Raw genomic sequence first — 20,499 nt, 5'->3', positions numbered from 1 at the left:
ACTGTACGTATTTTACTGTTGTGATTTTTTGGGGATACACCTGTATTGCAGTTTTTGTTATATAAACAGTTTTTGGACAGTATATTTTTGTATTTTATTGATTGTGTTGTTACACGTGCATTTTGTCAACATACTTGCAGGTTCATAAAGGACATGTACCATGCTCATTTCCCAAATGAGGAATTTCTGTTATCAGGACAAATTGGACGGCGCAAACACAAGTCCGTACTAGAGAATATTTACTGTATATTGAATTTGGAATGATAAGCAGGACAGGCATAGTACTTTTAATAAAATTTTGAGTGAATTGAATATTGTGAAAACATACAAAATAAGTTGTTGCACTTCATGCTGGTTTCTTGTTGTTTTGTGCCGTCCTTGAATACAAAATTTATTGTATTATCAATTTTATGGGGTGCCCCAGTAGTCGAGTGGTTAGCACGTTGACTTCACAGTGCAGAGATACCGGGTTCAATTCCAGCTCCGGCCTTCCTGTGTGGAGTTTGCATGTTCTCCCGGTGCTTGCGTGGGTTTTCTCCAGGTCCTCCGGTTCCTCCCACATTCCAAAAACATGCATGGCAGGCTGATTGAACACTAAAAAAGTGTCCTTGGTGTGAGTGTGGGCGCGAGTGGTTGTTCATTTCTGTGTGCCCTGTGATTGGCTGGCAACCGGTTCAGGGTGTCCCCCGCCTGCTGCCCGAAGACAGCTGGGATAGGCTCCAGCACCCCCGCCCCCCGCGACCCGAGTGAGGATCAAGCGGTTCGGAAAATGAATGAATGAATCTATTTTATGTTTAATATGTTACATAATGTTGCAAAGTAAAAATGTCCTTGTGCAGGGAAATGTTTCCCTACTGATCATATTCCATCCGTCCATCCATCCATCCATTTTCCACTGCTTATCCGGGGTCGGGTCGCGGGGGCAGCAGCTTTAGGAGGGAAGCCCAGACTTCCCTCTCCCCAGCCACTTCTTTGAGCTCTTCCTGGCAGATCCCGAGGCGTTCCCAGGCCAGCTGGGTGACATAGTCTCTCCTGCGTGTCCTGGGTCGTCCTCGGGGTCTCCTGCCAGTGGGACATGCCCGGAACACCTCACCAGGGAGGCGTCCAGGAGGCATCCTAATTAGATGCCCGAGCCACCTCATCTGGCTCCTCTCGATGTGGAGGAGAAGCGGCTCTACTCTGAGCCCCTCCCGGATGACCGAGCTTCTCACCTTATCTCGAAGGGAGAGCCCGGACACCCTGCGGAGAAAACTCATTTCGGCCGCTTGTATCCGGGACTACTGATCATATTACCACTTGGAATCTTGTATCATTGCATGAGAGTAAGGTGGATTGTATGGGAAGTAACAAAATTATCATGCTTTCCTTTAAAAGAAGCAGGGAGGACATAAAGAGTGAAATGTTTTTCTTTTATTGGCAAGGCATACAGTTCTAGTTGGAAGGAGGGCACAAACACCCGCAGTTAAACAACAGAGAGATTGTCAAAGCTGTGGTTATCGTTTCTAACCCATACAACATCAACATGACCGTTTTGGACCAGAACCTTTACTGTGGATGAACAATATTAGTTTGTTAGTGTGGAATGACAACAGAGGAAGACAGTAGAAGGGAAGCAATTCAGAAAACCGCAATGGAAATCTGCCACTTGACTATTTTCACACCAACAAAACATGAAAATGAGTAACGAGGCATGGTGGATGTTATTCGCAGACATCAACAACAAAAAAAAAGCAGAGTAACATTTGAAACCTGTCCCATGAGGAACATCATCCTACAAATGAGAACTAAACCTTGCACTAACAACGTCTACTTTTCCATTGTGTCTCATAGCCAATATGGAAATAATAAATAAACAGTACATGGAGCAATGTGAGGAAAATGTACAAGAAAAAAACCCCACACACACACCGAATCCTGGTGCATGTTGTGCTAGTAACAAAGCTGTTCGATCTACCTTAGTTTTCAAGGCATCTTGTAGTGCTGTCAGTGGTGACAGAAAGCATTGCACATGTTTTCCTCCAGCATGTTGGCGAGCAGTCTGGTCAGAAAAAATGTGAGAAAATCTCAGGTGAGAAAATAAGGCTGAAGAAACAAGAGAACAGAGTGATTGGTGCTATAACAGAACTCTAGAGTTGTCTTTATGCTGTTCATATATTGTCGACAAAGTTGTGCATCAAATACAGAAAAATAAAGAAAGTCTTGCGTCCCAAAGTCTCTGACAGCTGTGATGTAGCCCGGGAATTCCACTCAACTACAAACCGCACACATTATACGCATCATCACATTGTACTATAAACAAAACAAAGTGCTTTGGTTTTTATTAGCAAATACATCTCTGAAAAAGAAAAAAAAAGTCCACCCAGTCATTCGCTCCCACATAGAAAAAGACATCACTGCTTTAAGACAACATCAGTTACAGTTTGAATAGGAGTTGGCGGAGACAAGTGGGCTCAGATTGGCACACGAGGTGCTACAATCAACCAACTTCATCAGTTTGGCGCTGGTGGAAAGTAGCCTGTGGCAAAATGGAAACTACAGTACGGGATGTGTCATGCTTGCCTGGCACTTGTTTTGTCATTGACGTCTGTGATGAAGAGCAAAATATTGATTCACAGGATGGGGATAAGCCTGACTTGTTTTGCTTTCAACATTACAAAGATACATCCTCCTTATGGTGAAAACGCAACTTTAGTTTGCTAATGCACCATCGTTCTAGAGTCAGTGGCTGTGGCCCACAGAATGTAGCGTTTTATCTCTGTGCATGTAGCATTTCAGTCAAAAGCCTCCATGTGCTCGTGGTTTGAATCAAAGCCCTTCCAAATCACAATGAGGGCTACTCATCATGAACAGAAAAGCTTTAAAGTGCTCAACTTGAAGGCAAACTGATCAAATGGATGGCACCATGTCACCGAAGGAGACAAGTGTGTTCAAATGAAAACTAAAGACAGTTTAAACAGAGCAGAAACCTGTCAAATCTCTCTCTCTCTCTCTCTCTCTCTGTGTGTGTGTGTGTGTGTGTGTGTGTGTGTGTGTGTGTGTGTGTGTGTGTGTGTGTGTGTGTGTGTGTGTGTGTGTGTGTGTGTGTGTATATATATATATATAAAAAGATGAAGGAATGAAGGACTACTTTTCAACACTAGGGGGCACCAAGTATACAAACCACATTGTGGCTGTTATTTCCTGGATGTGTCGACACTTGATTTCTCAAGTTTCCAGACTATCGGTGAAATGTCAAGGCCGGCCAGGCCTTTCTCTGCGTGCTTAAACACTATCAGAAGCACTGTGCTGCATTTACAAACCTAAACTGTAATATTTGGTTATTGTCGCGTTTTTTTTTTTTTTTTTTGATGCGCTGCTTCAAGGGTGTGTACGTGGATGTTCAATTTTTTTCTCCAAACACATTTTGGCCTCTTTGTACGGTGGCCAACAGGGAAAAACGCGCTGCGAACAAAAGAATCCCGCAAACAAACAAACAAGCAATAAACTAGAAACACACACATGGAAATTAAATAAAAACAAGACACCAGCAAAACAAAAATGCTATAAGTAAGAAATGCTGTAAACGGTCAAACAAATACAGGAATACTGTCAAACACACACACACACACACCTAGTGGCCTGGTAAACTTAGCTTGAGTGGCTGAACCTTGTGTTGGATTTCCTCAGCGTTTTTTTTTTTTTTTTCATTTCTTTTGTGGTTTGTAGTACTTACTTCCACTTTTTTGCTTTGATTGCATTTATGTGTTTGTTTTTTGTTTGTCTCATTCCTGTTTGGCCATTTGCAGCCTTTCTTACTTGCAGCATTTTTGTTTGTTTTGTGTGTTTTTTAGTTTGCATATGTGTATTTGTCTTTTTTGTTTGCTTTTGTTTGTTTTACCCCCTGAAAAGTTATTCTATTTTATTGTACAGTGTATAACAAATGAATCTACCCAGGGTTAGGGTTAGAATCCAAAGTCTTCAGAATCCAAAGCGCTGGCCTATGTATCTTAAACTAAGCGGCTCAACAAAATAAAGGTAACACTAAAACAGCACAATGTAACTCCAAGTGTTCCCTTAATTTTTTTGATCAGTACATATTAAACCAATCATTTCTCATATTCATCTTTCCAGCGCCAGTGAACTGGCCCTCAATGATGATGTAAGAATTGGACAGTCCTGATTGGTTGGTCAGAGCAAAACTGGTTCAGCCAACTTTGACTTGCAAATTTGTGTCGAGCTGTACTCATTAATATGTTAAATCATTAGCAACCCTGATGAGTATGACGCATTTTAGAAAGTTTTCAAAAATGTTTTTGGTCATGACATAACTATTGTTCCAGATGATGGAGGTGGCAGCTAACCTGCGTTTTGGTTCCGTGATAGTGGTGCTATTAAACGGTGGATTAGGTGGGAAAAGTCCCTGAAGGCCCAGGTACCAAATGCATAGCCCGATACACACAAGTACACAAGTAGAGGTAACAAGCTGGAGGCAGGGGACAATGTTTAAAAAAAAACTGGTGGTCATTCATTCTAATCATATTCTTCTTCCAATGGCTGACAGGAGTCACTCCAATTTGTCTGCTAGGTTTCAGGCTCTGACACGCTTGCACCGGTGTGACAGCGACCTCAATGAGAAGACAGCATGACAAAGCAAAGAATTTCAAAGGCCAGACAAAACAACACTCTTCAATTGCTAGTTTGGCAAAACCTCCTGCCAGGGAGACTCCCCCTGTTGTTTGTCACAACGTGGGAAACGCGCTTGAATGAGGCAAACCTCTTCAAGTAACCTTAGCCAAGTTCAAGTGGACGAGCTAATCAAGCTGACGTCATTGTGTTTTTCACGCCATTCGCCACTTCCTCAGCATCTTCACAAAAAATCCAAAAAGAGGAAGACAATTTAATTTCGTGGTGGAACGAGTATTTCTTGTCACATAGTCCCCTATCCACAGTGTGTCTGACTGGCGGAACAGAAACGGCCAGTCAGAAAAATGGTTTGGCGTCCTTTACTGGGCCCAGTCCGGTTGCACTCTCTGTCATGAGTGCAAGCGCCCGCTTCAACTTGCAGACTTGCTTCACAGTTGCACCCAAGTGCTCCTCATCCCGAGGCTCCTCCCGAGGTCAAGCTTGTGTGGGGCTCGGGGAAACGGAGTGGCAGCGGATGAGGCACTGAAATCAAGATGAAAAGTAACCCCCCCCCCCAAAAGAAGAAAAAAAAAACGCAAAAGGAACTTGGGAAGGGTGCTATGTGTCGAGTCGGACGTCTGATCCCGTGTCTGTCCCACTTTCTGCTGCCACGTCTTTATCGCAGTGTGCAGAAAACGTCCTGGTTGCATCCGCAGTGATGGTTTTAGGGAGCGGCTGAGCAGATCTGGCATCTAATAAGCCTCTGCCAGAATCAGTTCCGGATGATTGACTCTCTCTGTTACCTTCCGCTTCCTCAGGCAGGCTCTCCGTCTCAGATTCTCCTTCCTCCTCCTCTAAGGTCAGCTCGAATTGGAACTTGTCGGTGGACGGTGCGCCGGCGCATAATCGCGACGCTTCTCCGGTGACTCCGCCTTCTTCCAGGCCTTCAGGATTGGGCGAAGGACTACGGGGGATCATGCTCTGGTACCACTCTCTGTTATCCTCCAAGGTGTCTAGGATCTCTTGCGCATCGGGGTGAACGAGGTCGGCCCACGTCTCCCAAAGAGGATGGACGATGTAATCGATGAAACCCACCTGAAACGTGATGACCAGATGAGAGGGATTCCCTTGGATTCGTTGCCCCCCCCCCCCCCCCCACCACTCGATCGACCTTTCCAACATGCCAGACCCGTACGTCCAGGTGGCAAAAGACTGAACTTTCTCCGACGGCAGCGCTAAGTAAACAAATCTTTCCATGTCATTTGAGCAAGGTGGAAGGAACGATTGCACTATCAGGACAGCTGGTCCTGGATTTTAGTTTGTTGTCATTTGTGACAATTGGCATATGAGGTCAATACCTTTGGGATCGAGTCAACTCGAAAAACAGCCGGGTCAAACAAGAATCCAATTGGGGCCAAAACGGGACTGATCTGCTTGCTACGTGGGTCAATTTGACCCAACTTTCTGGGCCGTTTGTACAAAATGACCCAATTTTTATTGGTTTTTGTACAAAAAGACGGTGACTTGAAAAACAAACAAACAAACAAACAAACGCTTCTGTCATGATATCAGATCAGGTCACTCGGATGGATATTCTGGAATTGAATTGGTCGACTGCTGCCGTACCGCAAATGCGAGTGAGGATGAGGACACACTTTACCTGAGTCTTCTCAATGGAGGCGTTGTGTTTGTCACACATGGGACTGATCTCCATGCCCTTGTCGCGCTCCCTGTCCCCTTGGGTGAAAAACTCCACCATGATCCGATCCGTCCACTGCCGGTACAGCTCCAGCGGCTTGGTGGGGTTACTCAGATCTGCACAGTGCACCATGTTCTGAAGGACCTGTGGTGATATGGTCGGCATCATTTGTGTGCTAAATATGGTATTTTGGCTCCCGCGGAGAGAAGAGAACCCTCACATAATCCCGATGGCAAACCAGCATTATTCTTGGGATGAAATGAAATGCCAAAGAACTCCAAAAAAAAGTTCCTTATTTTCCAGAAATGAGACTTCTAAGAGAAAAAAGTTATTTGAATAAAGTAAAAAAAAAAAAAACAATCTTGACAAGAACAAAGATGTACAGGGTGTTCCAAAAGTCTTGGGCACATTTGAAGTCCCCATATCTCCTTAACTATGAATGGTAGTAAGATAAAAGTTGTGCCATTTTAAAGCTAATTCCATTAAGTTTTTCGTAAGGCTATTGATTTTTTCCATTTCTTTTCAAACCCATTAATGGCATTCACTCAACCAGAAAAGGCGTTTTGTGTGCTTGAATTTGCAAAAACGGAATCATGGACTGTTGTTAACCGTGCATTTCGCAGAATATTTGGAAAGGAGCCACCAGAGAGGAAGTCCATAGTGAGATGGCATGGTAAATTCATAATGGATGGATGCTTATGCCCAGCTAAAAGAACGGGACGAATAACAGAAGCTGTTGCAACCCTTGACAATGTAATGTTGGGACGCGTTTGGGAAGAATTTGACTTGGCTTGATGTGTGTCGTGTGACCAATGGTGCTCACATTGAACATCTTGGAACATTCCATGTAAAAATTGAGATTACAAACTTTCTGAATTTGCGAGATGCGTTTTTATATCCTTAATAGTTTCCGAGATATTCAATGTCAAAATGTGCCCAAGACTTTTGGAACACCCTGTATTTTGGCCAGGTAATAAATAAATACATACATTCTAGTCCTAATACTAAGCTTTTCAGTTTGAAAAAAAATTCTCACCTGAATGCGGTCTGAGTAATTGTCCAGAAGCAGAACCCCCAAACTGGTGACCTTCTTGGTCTCGACCATTGTTTTGAGGTCTGCCAGCAGGTTCATGTGTTTGGACATATCAGTGGCGAGCACCTGTTATGACAACCGTCGCGTCAATGTTGTCAGGCCTCCTTCTCATTTGAAAAGCATTTTCTCGACCCCACCGGCTAAAGTCAACTCACCATGTCAATAACTAATTTGCGTAGCGAGTGTCTCTGTTTCTTGCTGAGGTTTTGAAAAATGTCGCAGTTGTCCTCTTGCAGAAGCTTAAAGCCGACAGCCAGGTGGTGGTTCTCCAACACGGATGCGTCATTGTACATCAAGGCCAGCTCGGAGTCTGAGGGTGAGGATGTGGGCGGGGAATGTTGATCAAGCTAAAGTTGGATAAAATACACCAAATGACCGAGCTTTCGTGTGGTCAACTCACTGGTGTTGATGAGAAACTGATTGGAAACCCCAGGGTGATCCACATCGTGGATGGCGCTGGCAAAGAGTGCGGCGAGGATCTCGAGATCGCTGAACACGGCCTTCATGGACGCACACACACAAGGAACGCAATCCATTTCAAACCATCGATCGTGACAGTTCTTCATCATTTGTCCGTCAGTGCGCATCTACCTCGAGCGCAGGCGTGGAAAGTAGCACGTGAGTGGACTGGACGACGTCGGCGGCATGGATGTTGTTGTGGTATGCCACATCTGCGTGGTAGTGATCCTCCAAAGTCATCATGAAGGTGATGAAAGTGTCCACTGGAATCTTGAAAGACTTGAGCAGGTCGCGTTCCTGACACAGATGTCTGACGTCAGTTTCTTAATTAAAAACGATTCACCGTGGAAAAACTGATTGGAGAAGGGCGGAATGAGAATCTCCTTACAAATTTTCTTCCCTCCACTGTATTTTGGAACAGATTTATTATTTTACAAAACACTTTGACTTGCAGTCTTGAAGCATTCACAACGACAGCTTGATAAAATTCTGCCAAACAAATGTGGCGTGAACGACAGTCAGTACGCACAACAACAACACATTTTTACTCCTTTTTGAAAAAGAGAAGTAAACACTCGGATAATTTTTTATTTGTGCTGATTTCGAATCCGCCCTCCTTTTCATAACAATAATAATAAAGGAATAACAACATCGAATGGATAATACTCAACTCAACTGTATTAATAGAGCACTTCCAAACAGCCATCGCTGCATACAAAGTGCTGTACATGGAGCAACTAACATATACAACAGTAAAGCAAGAAATCGGTAACAACGACGGTAGACAGCACCGAACAGCAAAACCAAGAACAAATCTAAGTCATGCTGAGTCAAATGCCAAAGAATACAAGTGAGTTTTGAGGCGGGTTTTAAAGATGGGCAGCGAGGAGGCTTGCCGAATGTTCAGTGGGAGGTCATTCCAGAGAGAGGGACCAGCAACGGAAAAGGCTCGATCCCCTCGGAGCCTCAGTTTAGTTCTTGGTACTTCTAATAATGTCTGGTCCGCAGACCTGAGGCAGGTGCGTAGGGGCGGATGAGCACAGAGAGGAAAGGTGGCGCGAGGTCATTTAGAGATTTGAAAACAAATAAGAGGATCTTGAAAATAACTAAAATGTATGGGGAGCCAGTGAAGGGACGCCAGAGTAGGAGTTATGTGCTCCCTCTTACGAGTACCAGTCAAGAGACGATAATAGAGTAATATTTATGAATTAAGGGTTACGTTCAGGAACAGATGAAATTTTATAGGTGTAATTACAATACAAATAGGAAAAAAAAACGGCAGGTTTTAAATAAACCGATCAAATATACGTAGAGAGTCATGAAAAAAAAATAGAAGACCACCCTTTGTTTTCTTCAGTCTACAGTTCGGTTGAAATGCACAGAGCAACTAAAGGTCCACCTGTTGTAACTGTCATATGCTTGTGTAGGAGTTTTTTGCCTCACTCAAATTATCCTCAAAATGAGGGTAGTTCGAGCGTGGGGTTTTTTTCTCCCCCTCTCCCTCCCTTGTGGTTTCTTTCTGACTTCCGGGTTGAGTGAACGCTGGCGCGTGTTGGCTGCCGCTGCTCAACCCGTATTGTTTTGTGTTTTTTGTTATTGTAAAGTGTCCTTGGGTGTCTTGAAAGGCGCTTTAAATAAAATGTATTATTATTATTATTATTATTTGTTTGAAGCGGTATATTAATGACAACAAACATTATGTTGTCTTGAGAGGGACGAAATTTCATCTGTGCTGTATGCTACACATACAGCACATTTGACAATAAAGTTGTATCCAATCCAATTTGAATCGAAGAGCTGATTGAAACATTTTCCAAAGATTCCCTGGAAATTCCCTCACCCCTTCTACCATTAATCGCGATGGCATTCCATTGCCAAAATTGGGGGCCTTTAGGTACTGCATGCTTTCTTTTCTGTCACTTAGTCACTTGATACGCCTGAACACGCCACACATTCAAACGAACAAGAACTTGAAGAAAACAAAGTGGTCTTATCATTTTTTCTCTGGTTGGACATGAAAAAAATCAATCCTACCGACCGACCGAAATGAAGGAGTTTCTTTCTCTCCACCCCACCACTCAAATTACAGCCTTCCCTTGTGATTTAGAAAGTGCGTTGTACTACTATATTGCGATTTGAATCAGATTCATTGTTGAGATGTTTCACACGCATTTACCTGGAAAACGGTGTACATGGTGACCGTCAGCGGACGATTCCCAGAATGCTCCGAGACCTTAAAGATGTCAATTCCCCATCTGTTGATATCCTCCAATTCCTGCACACACACACACACACACACACATTGTAAAAACAATGCGTAGAAACTTCCATGTCATCTCACAGCATGACTGCAGCTGTCCCCACACCTTGGCTAGAAGACCCTCCTGGGTGGCGTTGACCCCAAAGCGAGGGATGGCAGTGGGTGCGAGGCTGGGACTGTGAGTAGGCCTCTTCACACCACTGATCTGGGACATGGGTCGCTTCTTCTTCTCTTCCTTCGTGGGAGGAGCCATGATGTCCATGTCATGTTGCTTCTCTGTCAAAACATCGCCGTGAACTTGGGTACTTGAGTTACTCCCCTCACCGATAAGCAAGCGCATGGTTTGGATCCGTAAATGACCACACCAAATTGAGGGAAATTACCTAGGAAGGTACTTGAGATGAACTCAGAGACTTGGTTACCAGAGCGGCTGGTCTCGGACAGCTGGGTGAGTTCTCGGTTCAACATTCTCTTGAACTGGACGCAGGACAACAAAGCAAACCATCAGCTTTTTTCTGACACGTTATCAACAAGTGTTTCCCAAGCTTTATTGAGCCGTAAGCGAATCTCACAAAAACTTCCTCCAGGTGCTAAACTAATGAGCTTGTCTCAATGTTGTCAGTCACAAGTTCACTTTGTGTGAAATCAGGCCCTGTTTAGTTGAGGACTGTTGTATGCTTAATTGTACCTTCCAACTATTGGACAAGGACATCATTGTCCTCCTGTCACTATACATCACCGGCATAGCTAGATGACCAAATATACAACGTTTGGAGTCAATAAATTCGGATTTCCCAAGCCTGATGAGCATGCAGCACTGATCCAATCAAAAGCTGAAGTGCACAGCACTCCGCGTACACAATCACAAAAGCTTTGGAGATTTCAAGTTTTTGATTTCCTGTACGCACTGTATGTGTGTGTGCGCGTGTTGAACACATATCAGCTTTGTGTTCAACCAAACAGCTCCAGATGTCACACTGAGTAAGTGAGTAAATCAGGACGAGAGCTCGATGATCTCAGTTGATTTTGGTGCTATTTTGTAATTATGGGGGCGCAGTTTGATTTTTATGAGTAAATGATGAGTATTTTGCTTTCAACTCTGCCTCTCCCTAGCCCGCGCAGATGTAAACAACCAAACTGTCAAACACAGCTGAGAGTCAAGCGTAAGCAGTCAGTTAATTCAATGTCCGATAGCAACACTGAACAAACACGCGCACAAACAGCACATCATTCTTGCCACAACAATCACTTTTGGTATAAAGATGAGCCCATGTGTGCGGTATTGCCATGATATACGAGGCGAATCGAAGAGAATTAAAGAATCTAATGGAAAGTATCACCCCCCCCCCCCCCCCCCCCCCTTGACATGAGCTCTTCCTTACTCACGAGAGCAGCAAGAGGTGAGCTGCTTGCGCGGCTCCCCTCAGCATCCTCAAAGCTTATTCATCAGTCCAGTCCTCTCTTACCTGAATGAAAATCCTCGACTCCGAGACGAAAGGATTCACTTCTGGCATTTCAGCGCAAAATCAAGCATGGGAACAAGAATTAAATTGAGGCGGGAGAGCCGAGCTTTGCGGTCATTGTCTGTCACTGCCCTGTGCTTCTTCACGGTGTCCCTGGGAGGAAGCCACTGCGAGCCCCGGGGAAAGCCTTGATCAATACAAGCGGTCGTCTGAGAAATCGAGAGCTGGAAGCACCGTGAGAATGCTGTCATCATACGCCTTGCTTCCCAAATCTCCCTCATTCAATCCATTACTGCTTGCTCTCGTGTGTGTGCCTGTGTGTGTAAACACAGGCAGAAGGAGTTACTCTCATCCACGCCTCCCTCCAAAAAAAAGGTCTAAGAATAGCAGCCAATCATCCCAGTGCTGCAGCAGAGCCCAGGAGAGCCGCAGCGCTCTCATTGGTCAAAAGCGACACAAAGTGGGAGGGGCCCAGCATGTTGGTGCTGGAGGTTGGGAAATGCACCATGTGCTCCAAGTTTGAAGATGATATGAAGAAAAATGTTGAAAGAGAAGAGTGGTGATGATGGTGGTGGGGGTGTTCATTCATGAAGCCAAAAATAAAATTAGTACATCACGTACCACAATAATGTGAGGACACGCGTGCACACACACATTACATATGTACATATGGTTTGTATGTATACATCCTGTACATGCTTTCATGGTGCAGTAAATTAACCACGACAACTGGAGACAGCACATTCAATTGTACTGCATGTGGTAATAGGCAATTGTCACATGAAGCGAGGTGTCCACAAAGCACTTGGAGGGCTCACTTGCACCCTATCCACACATCCTTTTTTCTTGACTGAAATTGTTTGATAAAGTTGTCAGTGATGCGGAAACAACGCTCATTCGGCTGAGCGCGTGCCTGCGGCCTTCTCCTCAAGTGTCAGCGTCGATCATTCTCACCCATTGACTGATGCTGCTCATTGAGTGAGCGAGGAACCCATGATGCTGCCGCGTGTGCAGTAGTTGGCATGACGTATGTAAGGTCAGACGATATACCGTACGTGGTGACGTGTGTGTGTGTACGTGTTGCAACGATTGGGCGGTCCAATCGTAGGAATCATGCCAATGTTGAGCTTGGGTCCCGGGAAAAAGGGAAGTGGATCGGGAGGCAGGGGGAAGGAGAGGAGAGGGATGTGAGGGGGTTGGATGGAGGGGATGCCGTTTCATCCTCATTCACATTTTTCTGCACGAGTGGGGGGAAGGGTGTGCGTCTTGCCTCTTGTTGCGTGCACGAAAGCCTCCTGCTCATTCATGGAGGAAACCTCTTCCTCCTTCCATGGGACAGCGATGGATGCTCTTATGGCTTTGTATAGGTAATAGTGAACAAACATCGCATGCCATTACTGGACTTTGTGAAACACTTTGATCACTCGACTTTGGCCACTGTAGCGATTCACAAAGGGGAACATCAAATACGGTACTCCCTTGTTTATCGTGGCGAGGGGGAGGGGGGGTCGTTCCAAAAACAACCCACGATTGGTGAAATCCGAAAAGTAGGATTTTTTTTTTTTAAACTAGAAGTTGTAAGGCCGTAAAACTCACCATTCAGACTTTCTCACATTTTGCTGTAAAAAACAGCATGCAGAATTACGCTGTCAAGAATACAGGAAGTCAATTAGGACACAATGTGGATTCCAAGCCGTAAAAAACTGCGCTTGGACTGTTGTCAGTGTTTTTTGGCCACGACATTCGTCAAAGGAGAAGTATCTGTGCTTGGTGGTTGCGCCTTCTCGGCAGCACGCCTGTGCCAGCACAGATTTTGATTGGGAGGAATGTCGGCGCCATTGACTGTCGGTGCTGGACAGACCTGGGGCGCTTGTGTTTTTTGCGCCTGTAATGGGCAGCATTTTTCACAACCTCGTTTTGTTCAGTGGAGATGTCGGCGCTGTTGGACAGTCGGCGTTGGTGCGGCTGGATGGATGGCTGCTGAAGTTGAGGATGAGGAGAGAGGAGCGTTGGCGCAGAGCGCCGATGCATATTTGGAACCGTGAGTCGCCGCTTGGAATTGAAACGGATTTCCATGGGACAGGAGAAGTGAACCAATCTCTTTTTTCGTCAATGGATGCTACAGCTTCTTGTTGACTTTGAAACTTAGCTTGTAGCCGACGTGTGCACATTTTGAGCATGACGTCTCTGATCCACTGGTTAAAGGACACTTTGATTCTCTCCTCTTTCATCTCAAACTGCTTCAAACAACAAAGCGTGTGACGGAAAAGTGGTTAGGACTGCACGACTGTCCATGTTTTATGTTATGTGTTGTGTTTATTATTTTACTTTAAGTTAACTGTTTTGTGAAGCCCTTTGTTACAGCTGCCGCTGTTGTGAAAGCGCTATATAAATCAGCATGTATTGTATTGTATTGTATTACCATTCCACTACTTTTGCAGGAGACTATTGTATAGTGATGGAGCGGGAATGGACCCCCGTGCTGTGACCAAAATGTTAGCAGTGACATGTGATGCGTTGCTAGCGCACTTACCTTGTTAGAGGCCATTTCGCTGACAGAGTGCCGGGTTTTCAGGGTCTCCAGCTGCTCCAGACACCAGTCCAGTTCATCCAGAGTCTCGATGGCTAACTGCTGGTGAGGTTCCTCTGCTCCAGGACAACATAGTGAGGTTATTATGGGACAGACTCAACTCCCTGAAAGCATCCATGCACTGTGATGCCTGGCCCTCTCTTTGTAGGGATTGGTGTCAATGAAATAGTTTGACGTAGTACGACTTGACTGAGATACCGGAACTAGATACAGCCACTAGCCAACGGAACGCGGGCACTGACCTGCCAGACTGGTATTGCACATGGATGGCGGGTTGCTGCCAGAAGATCGGGTTCTGCGGACACAGATTGACTTCATTAATTTAACGACAACGTGATTGTATTTTGCGGTCGCTTGCACGTCTGCAGTGCAGACAGTAGAGACTTTTCCTCAAAAAGGCTTACTTGCTGGCTGGCCGATCTTGCTGGCCAGCTATGACAGCAAAGTTACTCCGGACTGTCCTCAGGCTGGCGAGGACCTGCAAAATGAATGAGCACATCATCAATCCGTCCCCGCATCCATACGTCCATCCGTTTTCAACACCCATTATCCCGACTAGGGTCACGGTGAATCGCTGGAGCCGCTTCAAGGTGACTTCAGGCGGAAAGCAGGCTACACCCTGAACTGGTCGCCAGCCAGTTGCAGGGCACATACATAGATAAACCACCATTCACACCCACATCCATACTGAGTGGGAATGGACACACTGCCTGCACACAAGTCAGGCGAGAATACCACTACGCCATCAGCGACTCACTCCATCTTGGCATAACATTTATTTTTCACTTTATTCAGTGAGCACGACCTCTGTGCTGTTTTGATAGAATCTGTAGCCCTGGGTCAGCACTCAGCTCAGAGAAATTTGGCTGTGCACATGGAGCCAATTGTGGTTTTTTGTCTTGCGCTCCCTGGGTAATCCCAATGCCATGTCTTTTCATCTTCAGGCCTCACCTGTGCAAATGGTGTGACAATCATGTCTTCTGTATGTCTGCATGAGGACAGAAGAAACACGAGATGAATCAATACAAAACACAGAAGGGTGTAAAAGAGGCGGCATTGATTGCACATGTACTGTTTATTGAATGAAGAACAGTATAAACAAGGAAACACTGCTGGGTGTGATGCAGTATAGTCGTAAAACACTGCAAACTACAAAAGCACCAATATATTGAAATTAAACTGATATATAATAATTCTACCATATTATCAGTGTGTAAAAAAACAAACAAACAATAAAAAAGGTCACTCTATTGTTCAGATAAGACAACAATTCAGTTTGCCTTCATCAGACAAAGTATCAACCTCAACGTAAATAACAAACATTAATACAAGCACTTATAACTGACCACATATTCTTAAGTGTAAAACACATCGTGTCCAAAACTCTTTGACTGGTCATTACTTCGACATTTTGTTTTGACGCAGCTGTTCATTGAGTCACTGCAATGTAGACATGAAGTCTAATGTATTGAATTGGAGGAAATAAGAACATTTTATGGCATGAAGGAAAACATGAGTGAGTAATGGACAGGTTGCATTTTTTTTTTTTTTTTTTTTTGTGTGACAACTGCCATATCAAGAAAATGGTCCATGCACTGCTGATGTTTGGTGAGGGAACAAAACAGGGTGGATGGAATATTAGTCAGACCAACAACATGTGGCTCCTTTTTGCTAAAACAAACACAAAATAAACGCCATGCACACACAAATCAAAAAAATAATACGGTGTTTAGGGGAACCAAAGGGATCGAAGGTGAATTAAATTTTATTCAGTCAAGGTTTTAGTCACTTTTGGCAGGAGGAAAGTGGGAGTGAGTCGGTCATGAAGCTGTCTATCAGGGAAGACATGAAGGGACGGAAATCAGCGATTTCATCAGATTTTTTTTTCTGTTGCTCTCACCGAGATGACAACCAGTTGACTTCCCAGTGCTTCAAGCTCTCTTCCCTTGAAAAACAGACAGTCGTGAAGTAGTGAAAGGAGCCTGCCGTTGTTTCAAGTGTTTCACTGTGTGCATCAAGCGTGCAGACAAAAAAGGCCCCTTGACTTTCTGTTTGCGATCTTGAAATGGATGCGCAGCTTGTTTATTCGGACACTGAGGGACAAGTTGAATAAATGGCACCCACAGCAAGTTGAAAACTAAATTCATCCGACGAAACTTTCATGTCAAGAGCAACAAATCGGTAGAACATCTATTGAGGTATACAGCGCTACTTGGATTGACTCGTTGAACTTGCTCCATGACTCAATTTACTGAAATCAATTTTCCGAATCAAAATGAATTGGAATGCAACTAATCCATTGCGGCACCGTCCCTCCCCCCAAAAGACTCCACCATTACTTTTGTTACATGAAGCAAAATAGCACATTCTTCAATTAAAAAATGTTAACAGAGTAAAAAAGGGAATGCAAAGAAGTAAACAGGTTTTATAACGTGTACTGTAGTATGCGTGTTTTGAAGGCCCAAATTTTCCTTACAATATGTTCTATTCAGCCCAACTAGTCTAAACACGGTATTCTGGTTGCGGAATGTGAATTATTCAACAAAATCAAGCCATTTTCATCCATCTCAGTGGGGGGGGGGGGGGGGGGGGGGCATTTTGCCACTTGCTGTCAACCGAAAGTGACATCGCAGTTGCTCAAGGCTCAGGTGATGACCAATCAGGGGTCAGTTTGCAAAGGTCTCTGGTCCAAACTCAGAAAACAGGTGAGCCGGCCATGAGTGGTCATGACTTGAGCCCTGTCATGATCTGCTCTGCTTTGTTTTTGTTTTGTTTTCAGCACCATAACTTTGCCAAAGGTTATGAGACCGTTGAATTGAGATTCAACCGTAGTTTTAATCGCTTCCAATTAAGACCGTATACACCACAGCACTCAGGTAATACCCAGGCAGTAAACAGTCAGAATAAAGTTGTCGTACTTAATTGGAGAAGAACAACCCCTCTGACCTGATAAATACATACATTCACAATTTACCTGGTAATCAGATGTGCAACACATAAACTTACAAGTCACTCGTGGCGGAGGCATTTCTCAAAGGAATTTTGGATGACAGGTCAAAGTCCGAGTCGGAGCGGTAGAGGAACGATTCTCGCCGCTGGCTGTGAGGAAAGTTGCCCTGTAAGACCAGACCACCAGAGTTCGGGCTGGCTTGAGCGTCCATTGGACTGCGCCCCGCCGACAAGCCATTCTCCACATCAAAGCTGCAGACAGACAGAGAAAGAGACAAGATTGAAACATTCATTTTCCGATCTGCTTTATCCTCAAAAGGGTCGTGGGGGGGGGGGGGGGGTTGCTGGAGCCTTTCCCAGCGGTCTTTGGGCAGTAAACAGGGGACACCCTGAACTGGTTGCCAGCCAATCAAAAATATCTTCTTTTTTTTTTTGAAAATGAAAATATCACAAACTGGCATCTAACAAACAGACTTTAATCTGCAAATCCAAAAAGGGGAGAAGAAAGAAAGAGCACTTGAGGCTCTAAAGTCTGTTCAGTGTGGTGTAACAACAAACATCAAAATGAGCCAGAATATTCAGTTCGTCTGTCCATCCATCCATCAGAAGTATTTGCGAGGTCGAAAAGTCTCAGTCCTGGCAATTGTACGCTTGAATACAGCGTGTTTTACGATGCAACATTTATTTTTCCGTGTGTATAACAGTTGAGGACAACTTCATGAAAGCATTTATCAGAACAATGAAAGTTCAGAGGAGATTCCAGTGAATGCCCATTTATCCTGGGATGGCTTCCCGATCCACCCACCACAGGTAAAAATCTGCAATCAAAATAGACTGTTTGTATGCTGGTGTTGCAAAAAAAAAAAAGGGTGGATGTGGGGGGTGCGAACAGAGAACAGCAATATAGTGGGGGAACACTGTAATTAAGAGTGTATACATGTCACAATAGACAACAGCTGTGTCAAGTGCACTCAAACAACGTTGAGGCTGTGAAACTTCATGTCATAAAAGGGGAGGTATAAAAATAGCTGAACATCATTAGACCTGCGTGCACAAGCTCGAGTTCATAGGAGAGTGAGGGGCTAAAAATAGGCAAGGGGGACTTCCTCCTGATCCGACAAGACGCAGCTTCGTCGAGCGCGTGCCTTCTTCACAGGCTGGGCACGTTGCTGGAATTGATCCACACTCGGAAGGGCAACGCAATCCTTAATCCTTGACCAGACAATCACAAATGTAAAGTTAGTCCACGTGTGTTCACGAGCAGTTATTTTTAGGTTTGGAAGTACCGTAGCATCTACGCTTATAGCTGTTAGTGCCTCACTCGTGTTTAGCATCTCAGAATTTAGCTGGTGGACTTTCATTAGATACAATGATATGGTTTGGTTGAACATTTCGCCGATTAACTCTTTCAGGGACAGCGGTTACTACAGTGGAAAGCTTATTATCAGGGTGCATTAAAGGATTAATTACACAATGCTTCATAGTCTTTTGCTGTTTCTAAGTGTTGCTGCTAAGTGTGTGTTAAGGGAGCAATTGTTTGAAAGTTTATTGTTACCGCAACATCCACAGTATGTCCGTTTGCATCGCATGCTAGCATTAAGCTAGCATTCAATGAAATCATGTGATTGGGTGAACATTTTGCTTAAATACATATCATTTATACATACATATATAAATGTTTATTTCTTGTGTGTGGCGGTGGTGGTGGGAGGTGGGAGGGGGGTTGTGTTTGTTTTGATTAAGCGTGTAGGAGGCCATTGATGAATGTTAATGACTAAATGACTCAAATTTCCGAACCAATGCATGTAATCTACAACCGCAAACGTCTGCTGTGGTAGTTTAAAGATACCATGATTGCTACCATTGCATTGGAATAAACAGCTGTAGGAGCTGCAATATGCAAAAAAAAAAAAAAAAAAAAAAAAAGGAAAATCTTCTCTTCCCATCCTTCCTCCTCCAGATCCGCTAACCAATGAGGGTGCTGCATGCATGAGGACAAGACGCTGCTGTGTTACTGGCTATTACATAACAGCCCTCGCCGCTCCATTCATGTGACAGCTTCAGATCCACTGACTGCAGTAGATGTAGCAGAGGAGTCAGCGGGAGGACAGCGAGGGGCGGTGCAGAGGAGCGAGCAAGACAAAAGTAGAGGCTTGTGTGATGAGCTTTCAAAGTGCGTAATGTCAAAAAGTTTTTCAAGGACATTTGAAAATATTTGGATACATCTTCAAGGCACACAACCAATATGCCGAGAGTCCAGCCTAATTCTTGTTTTGGTACAATGCAGTGCAGTGTCGTTATGAAAAAGATGTACAACGATTTAGAAAAATAATCTCATTCAGATTTTTTCCCCAATACTGCAATTGCGAATTCATATGCGATTAGTTTTTCAATGTCTTCTTCCTATGTATTTTTGAACAATCAGACAATAAATTGATCTGTGTGACAGTTAAATTAAAATATCAGATTTATAAGACATAAATGTTGTGGTTTGATAGGTTGGACCGATGCCAAAATAAAGGCACATGAATATGAAAAAAAGGTTCATTATCTACTACAACTAGAGTTGTTCACTTACTGAAAACTTTGGCTCGCGCGCTTTTAAGCCTTCACGATGACAACTTTACAGAATTCTACCAAACAAATGTAGTGTCAATAAAAATCGGGAAGGGATAAAATCACATCACAAAAGTGATGTAAACAAATCTGTGGCTTGATCACACACACAATGACATCAAAACATGTGGCTTTCACTTCTGAAGCACTGAATTTAGCTAGCCTCACAGTGCAGACGGCAAGGCTTCGAATCCAACCTTCTTGTGTGGCGTTTGCATGTTCTCCTTCTCCTGTGTGGGTTTTCTCCAGGCGCTCCGAGTTCCACATTCCAAAAACAATCATGGTTAATTATACGCGCTAAATTTTTCCCAAGGTGTGATTGTGAGCGTGAATGGTTGTTTGTCAATGTGTGCCCTGCGTTTGGGCATCGTCTCCTGCTCGCCACTCTCCATCAGCTATTTTTCTCCAACTGTCTCCTTCTCTCCTTGCGTATGATGCGACACCCCTCACTGTTCCCGCATGCTCTGACCATAAACTCGTTTCTATTTTTGGTCCTGCAACACGCTTCTGCTTCCGAGCAGCTAAATTTAGCCTCCCTCGCGTGGGGGAACAGACCGAGAGTGGAATCGTGGGAGCTAAAAATAGGATTTCAGGTAGAGTACACAGGCCCCCCTGCTCCCCCTTCCTCTATCTGCTCTGCTCTCCCGCTGCACCCCAAAATGGGTTCCTCCCCCACCCCATCCATTCATACATACGAATGGGGAGGTTTCTATTTGAAGCCGATGCTGAGCTAAAATTAGCCCACAGATCAAAACATCGCCCACGACT

The 20,499-nt window shown here is 44.3% G+C and overlaps 1 protein-coding gene across 4 annotated transcripts in view; it reads right to left on the bottom strand.

Moving 5' to 3' along the window:
• Positions 1-1,395: 1,395 nt before the first annotated feature.
• The window catches only part of LOC147195344 (3',5'-cyclic-AMP phosphodiesterase 4C-like), an 81,278-nt gene continuing 62,174 nt past the window's right edge, over positions 1,396-20,499 (bottom strand). For 2 of the 4 annotated variants that reach the window (XM_086129839.1, XM_086129840.1), the window contains 14 exons: positions 17,173-17,367; positions 15,118-15,154; positions 14,571-14,644; positions 14,409-14,461; positions 14,110-14,222; positions 10,497-10,590; positions 10,220-10,389; positions 10,030-10,128; positions 7,986-8,150; positions 7,795-7,894; positions 7,550-7,704; positions 7,338-7,460; positions 6,263-6,445; positions 1,888-5,697 (listed from right to left, as the gene is read on the bottom strand). In XM_086129839.1, coding sequence (XP_085985965.1) covers positions 5,221-5,697; positions 6,263-6,445; positions 7,338-7,460; positions 7,550-7,704; positions 7,795-7,894; positions 7,986-8,150; positions 10,030-10,128; positions 10,220-10,389; positions 10,497-10,590; positions 14,110-14,222; positions 14,409-14,461; positions 14,571-14,644; positions 15,118-15,154; positions 17,173-17,367 — 2,038 coding nt within the window. In that variant the 3' untranslated portion in view covers positions 1,888-5,220. Of the gene's footprint in view, positions 5,698-6,262; positions 6,446-7,337; positions 7,461-7,549; positions 7,705-7,794; positions 7,895-7,985; positions 8,151-10,029; positions 10,129-10,219; positions 10,390-10,496; positions 10,591-14,109; positions 14,223-14,408; positions 14,462-14,570; positions 14,645-15,117; positions 15,155-16,066; positions 16,112-17,172; positions 17,368-20,499 lie in introns of all 4 variants that reach the window. The other 2 variants (XM_086129842.1, XM_086129841.1) reach the window with 2 other exon arrangements.

Source organism: Hippocampus guttulatus, chromosome 14 (assembly GCF_054856545.1).
Source record: "Hippocampus guttulatus isolate MCC_2025c chromosome 14, RoL_Hgut_1.0, whole genome shotgun sequence".
Lineage (NCBI taxonomy): Eukaryota > Metazoa > Chordata > Actinopteri > Syngnathiformes > Syngnathidae > Hippocampus > Hippocampus guttulatus.
The sequence above is the reverse complement of the archived record's forward strand: the minus strand, read 5'-3'. Positions and strand labels throughout refer to the sequence as shown.